The sequence below is a fragment of the Cryptotermes secundus genome, unplaced genomic scaffold, assembly GCF_002891405.2.
Source record: "Cryptotermes secundus unplaced genomic scaffold, Csec_1.0 scaffold510, whole genome shotgun sequence".
NCBI classification, from domain to species: domain Eukaryota; kingdom Metazoa; phylum Arthropoda; class Insecta; order Blattodea; family Kalotermitidae; genus Cryptotermes; species Cryptotermes secundus.
The window spans coordinates 249,239-261,715 of record NW_019745083.1 but is presented as its reverse complement, the minus strand read 5'-3'; the positions used below and the strand labels follow the sequence as shown (position 1 = coordinate 261,715).

Here is a 12,477-nt window from a genome sequence, read left to right as displayed (position 1 = left end):
TGACGTTAACATTGAAAATGTTACTGCCGAATTTTAAATGTAAATGACATATATATATATATAGTGTGTGTGTGTGTGTGTGTGATACGTATCTGAAATGCACATTCTGGTATGTTCGGGTCCGTGACATAGAAACTGATAACTGCTGATGAACTACCAGTGCATAAGGAACTCTGCTGATGAACGGCAAATCTGTTCGGAAGCACACACGTTTGTGAGTAGTTCTTCTCAGGAATGAAACTCGTCATGAGTAAACCGAGAAATCTACTCGTTGATAAAAAAAAAATTGGAAACCGCCTTCGAGTTATACTTCTCACATACGCCCGGGCACTTGAAATCTGCTGCCAAAGAAGTAGTGTCAGGCTTTTAGACTAAAGTTCTTCCATCTTGCAAAAAAAAATCTACGCCCCTCCCCCCCAAATTAAAATATTTCAATGCATTAACACTTAACAACTTTTGCTGCATAAAAAGTTACTCTAAAATTTTGATAAAAAGCATTATTTTCATTATTATTTCTTGTCTAGCGGGCCGATTAAGGTTTTGGGGCTTTTAAATTGGCCAGCATGCAGCAACAAGTCATCATAGCTACCTCATATGCTGCTGAAATACTGCATGGTAACAGGTGATGATGCATCTTTTTGACACGGTATAAAAACATGGGTTCATGACAATATTTTCATTAACTTTTGCTTTGACAGAGACAATCACCGCTGGATAAGAAATGAAATTTTGCATGATGGTAGATTATACACAGTCTTATAAATTGCGTTTTAAATATGAAATACTGCCCATAAGCAGACAATAACAAAAATGGGATCAATGCAAAAATTTGAAATTATATGCGACAAATCTAAAATTCATAGAATCTGTGCTTAAGTAACTAGTTATTTCCTCCCGAATAATAATCAGTAATGTTAATACTGATATCAGTAACAATAACTATCTGTAACATTCTCAAAAACGCAAGCGAATAGAGTTGTAGTTCCCGTATGGAGTGAACTAATCCATGAGGCAAATTACTTCATAAGTCACTTACACGCTTATATATATATATTCACATTTCAGATCATAACCAAAAAAATCTACATCTAAAACTCGGAGCTTAACAACGAAAATGAAGACGACAACTAGCCATCTGTGAAAAACCACGTCTGCATTCACAAAATGCAAAATTACCTAAAACATGATACATACGTATATTCGTAAAGGACAACACTTATAACAAAAGAACTTCAGAATTCAACAATTTAACAATTATAATATTTAACTTTATAACAAGGACATACATGGTTACATTACACAAAACGTCCCCACTGGGCCGAGCAGTGCAGCCAGTAGTGACAATGCACACATCATGGTGGCTGAAACGCCGAAATGTGTAGTGTGTAATTACTGTATAGTGAACCTACAAGAAGTCGTGCTGACGGGAACAATTACGGTTATGTACTTACATTACATAAAAATGTAACATAAACAACACAGTATTTGTACGGCTGGAAGTACTCGACTGTGTAATAGGAAAGGCTTTATGAGTCCCTACTGGGAAAGTCCTACAAACCATCATCAAATCGACAAATCGCATAGCAAATCACTACAGCTGGTATTTCCGTCTCGTGTATGAAACAACACGTCACTGAATCAGAGAGGGAAAGGAGTGTTACTGTGCTTAACAATAGCATAAAACGTTCTGCCATGGTGCACAAAGGGCTTATTTACACAACAAGTCGTTTTGCTATTTTTGTACATCACTTGTTTTCATTTTTATTTATTGCAGATATAAATCTGGTACTGAAAAATACTTACAAACTTCATTAGTCTATATTATTCCGTATTCCTTTTGCTCCAACTTGGAGCATAGGATATCCGTGGAACGCTCCGTTTCATTTCAGTTTCTTAACCTAAGGGAGCCGGTAGGACTCCTTGGACGGGGACCAGCCCGTCGCAAGGCCGCTACCTACACAGGACAACATAAACACACAATAAACAGACAGACATTCATGCCTTGAGCAGGACTCGAAACTACGATCCCAGCGTTCGAGCGGGCGAAGACATTCGATGCCTTAAACCGCGCGGCCATTGTGATCGGCCATTAGTCCATACAGTAAAAAACTGTTTCCCCTTGCATTTCTTTAAATATTCGCCATGACGAAAAACGTTTCAATTTGAAGTTGGAGATTTTGATGAGGCCTTACAGTTTAGGTTACATATCATCTCAGTACTATAATATTGATCATATTTGATTTGGGATTCGTGTAAATTGCAGATTATATTCGGACGATAAAATTAAAATTCTCCGATAAATTTCAACGTAGGTCAATACCAGATTGCATCGAAATGGTTTCATTAGAATTAGGAACAAACAAGCTGGCTGACGGAAAGACGGGTCAACACGACCTCATTATGCTCAGGCTACTTCTGGCATGGAAGGTGGTCGGTTCGAACCACGGGCAGGGCATCGACTATTCTAATTGAGTGTTCTTTTGGTTCTTGTTAGTCTCGCCAGCGAATGCTGCGTTAGTAGGCCTACCTTGAAACAAATCACAAACGCTTCCTCCCTTATTCTTTAAGACGAACAAAACGCGATCACCTTCGCTTACCATTCGACGTCAGGAAACCGCTGCGCATGTGACAGTGTCGTTAAATGGCCCAAGATCAATTCAGATTATGCGTGTTGTACAGAAAAAATTATAACAATTACAGACTCAAGAAGACTTTCTACAATAGGTTTAGCGACTGGCTACGGGCTGGACGGTTTTAGGGTCGGAGTTCGAGTCCCGCTAGGGGCAAGAATTTTCTTCCTCCACACTGGTTCTAGTGTCCATCCTCCTATCCAATGGGTACCAGGCGATTTTCCCGGGAGTAATGCGACCTGGAAGTGAAATTGAACACTCATTTCCAACTATTGCCGAGGAGAAGAATATGTGGATCTATACATCCACTCCCCCATACGCTTTGATGGCGTATTGCTTAATTAGTTAAGCACGGGGACAACTTTACCTTCATTACAGGGGTTAACGCGAATCAGACGTACTTACCCGCCCGCTGCCGTCCTGACAGTTGAGTTCCTCGGCCGGCATTTCGGTACATTCGGCCTGCCGTATAGTGAAACTGAGTGCTGCTTCGTCTCCATCACGCGCTGCCTTCAGAAGTGCGACCGCCTCCGGGGAGTAATCGGTCCCGGGGCAGGCAGCGGCTGGAGGCAAGGTAGGTGGCAGGGTGCCCCTCCGGTATCGTTCGGTGTCGTGAATTCTTGGAGCAGAGACTGCCGTTGTAGCGACGACCGCCCGACTCCCTCCAGTTAATATCTGCCCACTTCCAGCGCAGTGAATCAACTGACGCTCGTGGGACAAACTGCCGCCGAAGAACGTTGCGACATTCGCTCGACTTCGCAGCCAACTTTCGACTCCCGCTACTTGTTTCTGTTGTGCTGACTTTCCGCTTGTAGCGCCACTGTGCAGAACAGACGGTGGCGGTGGCTTTGGCGGTAACTCGAACCTCACGCGTCGGACTCCGCGTCCTTCCACCACCCCGACGGATGGCGTCGTTGATACTGCCGTCACGACATGGTCGGTGTAGCTTCTCGCGTACCGACGCAGCCCAGACGGCGTCGCGCGGTTACTGCCAGTGATGGACCCTAGGGCTGGGTGGTGGTGGTAGTGGACGGTGACCCGCAGAGGACCAGTGTCGGCACTCAACGCGGGAAGCTGCGACATGGACCGCGCACCCGACTGGAAGTGAATGAACTCTATTATACTGGGCTGTACTCCAGCTGAGTGCTACCACGTTTCTTTGTTGCAGGCTGCTATTTAAATCTGTATTGTTTCCATATTTATTGAATAATCTAAATCGACGGAGCTGAGGCCTTCTTGAGAAGCCACCAATTGCTCAGCTACTCAAATATTCCCGAACATTTTATGGAACCTGAAAGCTCTTTGCCGTGATCACAACCCACTCGTCCATATCCTGAACCAGATTAATCCAGTCCATAACACCCCATCCTCTTTCTCTAACATCCATTTTAATATTATCCTTCCACCTGCGTCTAGGTCTTCCTAATGGTCAACTGTTGTCAGTGTACCTGCCCTATAGAGACTCTTTACAGTTTATGTGGAAAATCTCGTGTCCACTTTCCTTTGCTTACGTCGTTCAAAAGCATTCGTCCAAATCCGAGGCCCTGCGTAACATTTCGTAACAAACTTCTTTTGTGTGGCGAGGAGTTGTTAGCCCCACGCCCAAACCCCAGCTGGAGGGCCATCAATTTTTCTGCTGCCCGCGACCGCTTATTCAATACAGTCGCAGATTGTCTCCAAATCTAAAGGCCGTCTCCTCCAAATTTAATAAATCCAAGCCATAATGAAAACTTTTCAAATACAAGTTACAACGCAATGTATCTACAGTTATAAAAGCGCGTATGTGTATGTGTGTGGGGGGGGGCACACGGTAGCGTGGTTGGTTGATGCACTATGTTACAAGCCGGAATGTCGCGGGTTCGAGTTCAGATGAGGTTGATTTTTATTTTTCAATTTACCTAATCCTTCCAGCTGCACTATGGCCCTGGGGTCGACTCAACCTCTACCAGAAATGAGTACCAGGAATCTTCCTTGGGGGTAAAGGATGACCGGGGCGTAAGTCTAACAACCTCACCGCCGTCTGTTAGCAGAGTGTCTAGATAATGTGCTAGCCTCGACGTCTGACAACCTTATGGGCCTCCACGGCCTGTTACAGGGATTACTTTACTTACTTACTTTCATACACGTTGCTAAGGTGACTCAGAATGGAGGGAATACAAATCACTGACATTGACCTAATCGGGAATGGAACCCGCGACCTTCTGCTTGTATTATAGGGCCTCACACAATTACGCTACCGCGTGCCTCCGCTCTATACATACAGCTTACATAACTTATCTGCAGCATTCTTTTGGTTATCTTAAAGCACACAGTTTTACAATAAAAATTGCTTAACAGTTTCGTGATGCTGTTGGTCTTGTAAAGATAATTTAGAGGCTACGCAAGTTCCAAAGTTTTCAGACGAATTTCTATATACATTTTTAAAGTCGTTGTAGGTCTATTTAATCCACTCCCCCATATGCCTTCATGGGAGTAGTGCTTAATTCGTTCGTTCGTTTGCCTGTAGGTCTATTTGTTGTCTNATATGCGAGAAAAACGAGTGTTTATGCATGAAATACAAACACGTCACAGTTATTGTGAAATTGTTGAAATTTCAATACATATTTTCTGTAAAATTGCGACGAGCTGATCACCCGCCCAAGGAGTCCTACCGAATGTGTAAGATCTAGAAAAACCTAACAAAACGGAGATGTTCATGGAGGCAGGCCTAGGCCCACTTGAGCTGTAGTGACAAGAAAAAAAATTCTGTACAAACATGTTCGAATATCTGGGAACTTGACTTAACATGGTTAATTGTATTAACTACACACACTGATGGACGAACGAGACGACATTCTTCGAGACTGAACATGTTAACAAAAGTCTACGTTCGTATAGATGATGATGATGATGATGATGATGGTGATGGTGATGACACGTAGTGATACAACAGGCGCTGATCGTTACGGTGCCTTAACTTTCAGCTGATGACAAATTAGAAACTGGAGATCTTGACATGCGCACCAAGTTTATTTATAGCCATTTTGAATAAGTGAACGTCGAGGCCAAAGAAGTAGGCGGTATTGCAACCATAGCAGTTGGAGAATACGAGCCCACCATTGAAGCGCAATTTTATTTTGTTTTATTTGTGGCTTAATTAGCGATGCCACTAGCAGCGTCAAATGGTAGGAAGATTAATGAAGCGTGAATTGTAAAGGATGTGGAAGGAAGTGATCCTCTTGGCCTAATTTGAGGAATTACATCGCCAGTAGCGTGGAGGGACTGAGAAAAACCACATTTTCCTGGGCAAGATTTGAACCAGGAGCCTCCCGGCTACAAGTCGGAGCCATCTTGTTCCATTACACGTTCAGAAACTTCGCGAAGTTCGAGTTGCCTTCCTATAAAGTTCTGCTTCTAGTGGACCGTAGGAGATAGTCGAACAGGTTTTGACGTAAACTCGGTAAATCTTAATGATGAAGATTATGAAACAAGCGAATCCCCATTATGCACTAACTTCATGTACACCTTACTGCGTGACAAATTACATCCCTCAGTTGGAGTTTCGTATTGGTGACAATGCATTTACAAACCGTGGAGAACCGTGTTGAAGCTCAAGCAGTTAGTCGCCGGTTTACTACTACGGGTGTTCGGGTTCGATCCCAGGACAAGTCATGTGGGATCTGTGGTGGACAAATTGACACTGCAATGGGTTTTCTCAGAGTATTTTCCTTATCCCTGTCGATTCTTATCCTATCGTCATATTACAGATATCCTACAGTTTCAATAATCAATATTATGGTTAATTTCACCGACCACACAACACATTTTTATTATTGTCACACTACATGTTTCGACCTCAAGAGGTCATCCTCAGGTGTACGAATACAGTTGCACAATCACACGCAATCACATTCGTTTTCCACTTATTTCGATCCTCTATCCTGTTCAGGCCTACGCTCTATAATATATGTCCAGTTGTTCTTATAAAATACAAGTTAAAATACTATTCAAATGTTAAAAGTTAAAATTTAAAATTTAAAAATTAATTTTTTTTTCCGTGAGTCGAAGTTCAATTTCGATCACTTGTTATGCTATCACATTCACTTGTTTCTCAGTGTATAGTTCACTTCAACTAGTTATATTATTACCACTGGTTGAAAAGTTCATAAATTAAAGTTCAACTTCTCACTTTCACTTTTGAAGGTCTCGCTGCTCTTCCGCGTCCTCTGATGCTGGATCTGTTACAGTCTTAGTGACCTCATGACATAATTTGTCTGGCCCAGAATTGCTCCTGTTTCGTAATATCTATCATTATGTTCATTTAGCACAGAGATTTTGTTTAAGAATGTTTCTAAGGTCTTGCCAGTGCTGTGAAAATTGTAGGTCATATTGCTGGGAGCGACACATAGATGGACAAAAACAGACAGCAAAGTAATCTCCTAAGCCTATTTTTATTTTTTTCAAAATAAGGGAAGTAGGCTAAAAACTCATCTGTAACAATTAACGTGGAAGTAAAAGCAGTGTGCGTGTTACTTCTGTTAATTTCTCGTAAATTTAACGCGCGTTCTTTCCCAGTCATTGTGACAGCATGAGAGCTGTCTGCCGGGAGCGGGACTTCTGCCAGATAAAGAACAGCCATTTCTCGTCTTATGACTCTCGCAAATATTTCCAGACTTGATGCAAATTTATTTGCTGTATGATATCTTGCGGGATATTTTAATATGATTTTAGTAAGCATGCAGTTTTAAGTTGTAGTATTCACCCTAGTCTATATGTAATACAAATTCCAGAAGTTCGACATTTTTCTAGAAACATTTCGCATTTACAGCTGGCCAACTTGGTTCGACTTTCTTGCGGTGTGTGGAGAAGAGTTATGAAACCTCTCATGTACAAGGGACATCCTGTAAGAAGTTCTGAAGGCGATCTGAGATGCTCGTTTTTTCTTCCAAGACGAGAGTTTTAAAACCAAAAATAATCCGCCAACTTTACCGCACACAGTAATGCCGTAACGCGCGTGCGCGGTTTTGAAAATTAGTGAATCTGCAGTTCAAGCCACACTGAAAGAATGTTCTCTGCATATACGTGTAAGTTGAGTTGTGTGTAATTGCTTTCATGTTGTCATAGAAATTAAGGTTAACCAATCCTAAGCATGTAATTTTAAGTTCTTTCTCAAGTTCAAAGTTTATGAATTAATTAAGAGTATGCGCGCAAAGGTTTATACATAACCACCATACTGTAATAAGTAGGCGTGTCCGATACTGGGAAATTACGTACAGCTGCAACCGAAGGCAAATTTATGCAGCTTTATGCAGAGCAGACGTAGACGAGCAAATGTAAGCCAATAATCGAAAGGAATTCCAGTGACGTTCGCGAACGAAGTGGTAGTGATGTGTGCAGAATTCTTGTTTCCAGAATTTTCTCTTCTCTGAGTCGGCCAAACCGGCTCTGGGGATCAACTAACCTCCTATCCAATTGGTACCGGGGGCTCTTTCCCCGGGGGTAAAGCGACAGGGGCGTGAAGCTGACAACTCACCTCCAGCTAGTGCCGACGTCAAGAAAATGTGGTTCTATAAATCCACTCCCCCATACGCCTTCATGGTGTAGTGCTGAATTAGCCAAGCACAAGGACAAATTTATCTTCCCACCCCTCCTTGGCACTACAGCCCCAGTGTGCCTAGGCCTACCTCCATGAACCTCTCCGTTCACTTCGGTTTATCTCGATCTTACACATTCGGTAGGACTCCTTGGGCGAGTGATCAGCTCTTCGCAAGGCCTCTACCTGTACACAAACACGCAAAAACGCACACACAGAAACTAAACATCCATGCCCTGAGTGGGATTCGAACCCACGATCCCGGTTTCCAAGCGAGCGAAGACAGTACATGCCTTAGACCGCTCGGCTACCGTGACCGGCAACTTTATCTTTACCATATACAAATTTTTCAAGTTTAAATAATTTCGGAACCCTTCAATAAACTTAAGTTTTTCTTATGAATTAAAGGAATTTAAGACATCGAATGTTTAAATACTCGGCACACTTTAAAAGTTTCAAAATCTACTCCTATTTATTTCAAATAATGGAATAATTAAAGAGTTTTTGAGAATTTTAAAAATTTGAACTAACTTAATGGAGCTGATACTTACCTTTGTAAAAAAAATCCTAAAACCATCAAAATGTTGAAATTTCTGGAAAAAATTAAATTTGTTTGATTTAAAGAGCATTATTTTTTCGAAGTTTGGAAGTATTTTAATATACGAGGAGAAATTTCGAGGGTATAAATGATTTGTAAACTCTTCGAAACAACCAGGCCCAATTTCATGCTTTGATGTGTAGGGGTTTCTGTGGTGGGTTGATATAAGCTAAATTGACGCAGCCAGACTCAGCATGACGATATCTGACGCAACTGTGCGACTTTGAATAAGGAAATGCGCAGGGGCCGTAGCACTATAGTACGTAACATCGCCGATAGGAAATGGGGCTTCAAGAGACCGGAAATTTTCTAGTCGTTCCTAGTGTTCACTTTGATCTGCACACATCACACCTCATTTAATCACTGGGCTACACCTTTCAGTGTATATGCAACATGTTTAGGCCGCACAGCTACTAGCGCAAGCACCAGAAAGCTTTTTCCGGTGTTATACGTACCTCACGTCAACTATGTTGCTTGAAAACCTGGCTATTCCTAAAGACGTAGGTCACCTCTGTTTGTTGACATTTTAAACTTAAACAGTAACATGGCCAATAGCCAACCAATCACTCTAGTAAAAGCACTTGCTGTAGAAATAAGCAATGGGTACATATGGCACTGGGGTTTGTTGCACTTCGACTAATGTGGTCTTACATGAGGCCAAAATTTTTACACTCGTGTGCCCGATGAGAGAGATCTGAATATACAGACGTGAGGCGTTGATATGTTTGTATGGGAATGGAGTTAACAGTAATGCCACTTGCACGCTCTCAAGCCACAAGTTTGGATTCCTCTTGGAGCATTCATGTCTGCCCGTGTTCTTCGTGTGTGTGTGTGTGTGTGTGTGTGTATGTTACGAGGGAAGTTACGTTGTAGTTGATCCCCCATTTGCGAAATCCTACCGCAACTGTGGTAGAAGTCGGGATAGCGTAGTCGGTATAGCGACTGGCTACGGTCCGGACGACCGAGGGATTGGAGATCGAGTCCCGGTAGGATAAAAAATTTTCTCTTCTCTATGTCGTTCAGGCTGACACTAGGGTCCACCCAAGCTCCTATCAAATGGGTACCGGGGGACCTTTTTCCGGGGAGTTAAGCGACCGGGGCGTGAAGCTGACCACTCACCTCCAGCTAGTGCCGAGGTCAAGAAAATGTGGATCAATACTTCTACTCCCACGTGAGCCTTCATGACGTAGTGCATAATTAGTTAAGTATAGGGACAGCCCCATCTGGGGCTCACGATCAGATATTTCTTACTGTTTGACAGTTAAGGTCTTTTGGGGGGGGGCCTCTCTGTCGAGTGGATGGGTCTGTATTTTGTATATGATGCTGGCCCATGCCAGCGCAGTCTTTCTCGGGTCCGAGTCCCTTGGTACTCGCGACCATATTTTACTGTCTCAGATCTGAGACGTAACTTTTCGTCGCTTCCTGTGACCCAAGTCCAAGTCCAAGTCACATTGCGACTTGTGATCCTCTGAAATGTTCTTCGCTTATATCCCACGCTCGGACGGGATAGAGAACACCTTGTCGATAGGTTCAGTTTCTATGCTGCTGTGCAAACGACTCTCTCGTTGCTACGGATATTCATGTCTACCTCAAACAATTCGTTACTCAGGCATTGTTAGCCTCTTTGTGACCGTGGAAACCCAACTGTTAGGTTTTTTGTGTTGTTTAAGCGATTTCCTAGGCAACGGGCTGCTTATATTGCATTGCCTAGGAACTCCTAGCTGTTGACCAGTGATGGACGTCTTATCGTCCGGCCTTCCTGGCGGCACGTCACGAAATGTTAAAATCTCAGCCAGGCAACATTTTTTTTTCGTAAGAACTAAGAATGCTATATATATATATATCGGCTTAAATCTTACGCCATCATCACCTGATGATGGCCCATTTGAATTGAATGGACAAAGAAGGAAAGGAATTAAACAAGGAGCTACCAGCAGAATTCATAAAGCTTACTTTCCTGTTTCGTAGATTTGTGGTCCTAAAATCACTAGTATTATTACTGTCATTTTATTCTCCTATTGTGAATAATTATTAATCAGATACAGAACCACTCTGCGTTAAATTTGTCGGATGTAACCTCAAAGTGTATCACTGCCTCAAATTTGTAACTGTCGATTTGCGAATAATGCTGCATTATACTGTGCAGGCACGAGGGGTGGGCAAAGTAATGAAAACACTAAGAAACTGGGGAAGAAAATTTGTGTTGGCTACGCTGAAAAAACTTAAATTGAGAACACTGAATATTCTTCCGTTCGTTTACACTCTGTAATGCTCTTGTCAGTGCATTAGTGGTTGTGTTGAGTGACAGTCCGTGTGAAAAAACAACAGAAAATGGGACAGTTGTTTGACTTTTAAAGACAGTTGGTTAGAGCGCGTTTAGCTGGAGCATCTGTGACAAACCTGCCACATTATCAAGTGTGTCCAGCGCGACAGTTTCTGAGGTTATGTTGGCATACATGAACATGGAGAGACATCAGCGAAGAGGAACAGTGGGCGAAAATCAACATCCACAGAAAGAAATCGTCGTAAATTGAGAAGGGCTGTTTCGAAAAATCACAGAACTACTGCAACACAGGTGAGAGCAGTATTGAATATTCATCTTTTGGAACCTATTTCCACAAAAACTGCCCGACTTGACATGAACTTCACAAATCTAACATCCACGGTAGGGCTGCAATTGCTAAATCTCTTACTGTTGAAGATAATGCTCGGATGGTGTCACGACCGTAAAACGTGGACATTAGACAAGTGGAAATGCGCGCCTGATATGGTCAGATGAGTCGTCCTTCACGCTGTTCTCCACATCACGAAAAGTTTATCTTTAGAGAACACCCAAGGAAGTCTACAATCCGGAAAGCCTGGTTCGGTCCGAACAGTGAAACACGGGGGAAGTTCTGTGATAGTGTGGACAGCAGGATCGCGGTACGGTATTCTACTGGTCCCATTATGACCCTTCATGGCTGAATTATTGCAAGGGAGTACGTGGACTGGTTGGGTAATCAGGTGCGCCCCATTATTCAGACGGCATTTCCGAACACCGACGCATTTTTCCAAGACGACAATGCACCCATTCACACAACTGAATCTATGCAGTCATGGTTGTAAAAACATGAGGGTGAACTTCAACATCTTCCCTGGCTAGCACAATCACAAGATTCGAACATCACTGAAACACTCTGGTCAGTTTTGGAGACTGGAGTGAGGAACAGGTTCCCACCTCCAATATCCCTAAGCAACTTGAACACATTCTTCAAGAAGAGTGGTATAAATCTCCAATAGAGACTGTTCAAAATTTTACGAGTCCATTTAAAGGACTGCGGTTTTATTGAAGGCAAATTGGGTCCAACACCATACTGATAGAGAAATGTGTATAGTGTGTGTAGTGTTTCCATTGTTTTGTCTAACCTCTGCATATCGTGCCAGGCTTCACATTCATAGCTCCAGTGGTTCAATAGTTTTATATATATATATATAGAACCTAAAGCCAAAGAAAATTTCTTACGTCGCCACGTGGGCTGCGCCAGAGCTCAAGCGGTTAGTCGCTGGCTTCCCATGTCGTGTAGTGCGACATCAGGTAGCAAAAGGGTGTCGTGTAGTGCGACATCAGGTAGCAAAAAGGTGTCGTGTAGTGCGACATCAGGTAGCAAAAAGGTGTCGTGTAGTGCGACATCAGGTAG

The 12,477-nt window shown here is 42.7% G+C and overlaps 1 protein-coding gene across 1 annotated transcript in view; it reads right to left on the bottom strand.

Moving 5' to 3' along the window:
- LOC111874889 overlaps positions 1–12,477 on the bottom strand; it is a 102,914-nt gene that overhangs the window by 55,993 nt on the left and 34,444 nt on the right. The window contains exon 2 of the mRNA XM_023870749.2: positions 3,036–3,728. Coding sequence (XP_023726517.1) covers positions 3,036–3,713 — 678 coding nt within the window. The 5' untranslated portion in view covers positions 3,714–3,728. The remainder of the gene's footprint in view (positions 1–3,035; positions 3,729–12,477) is intronic.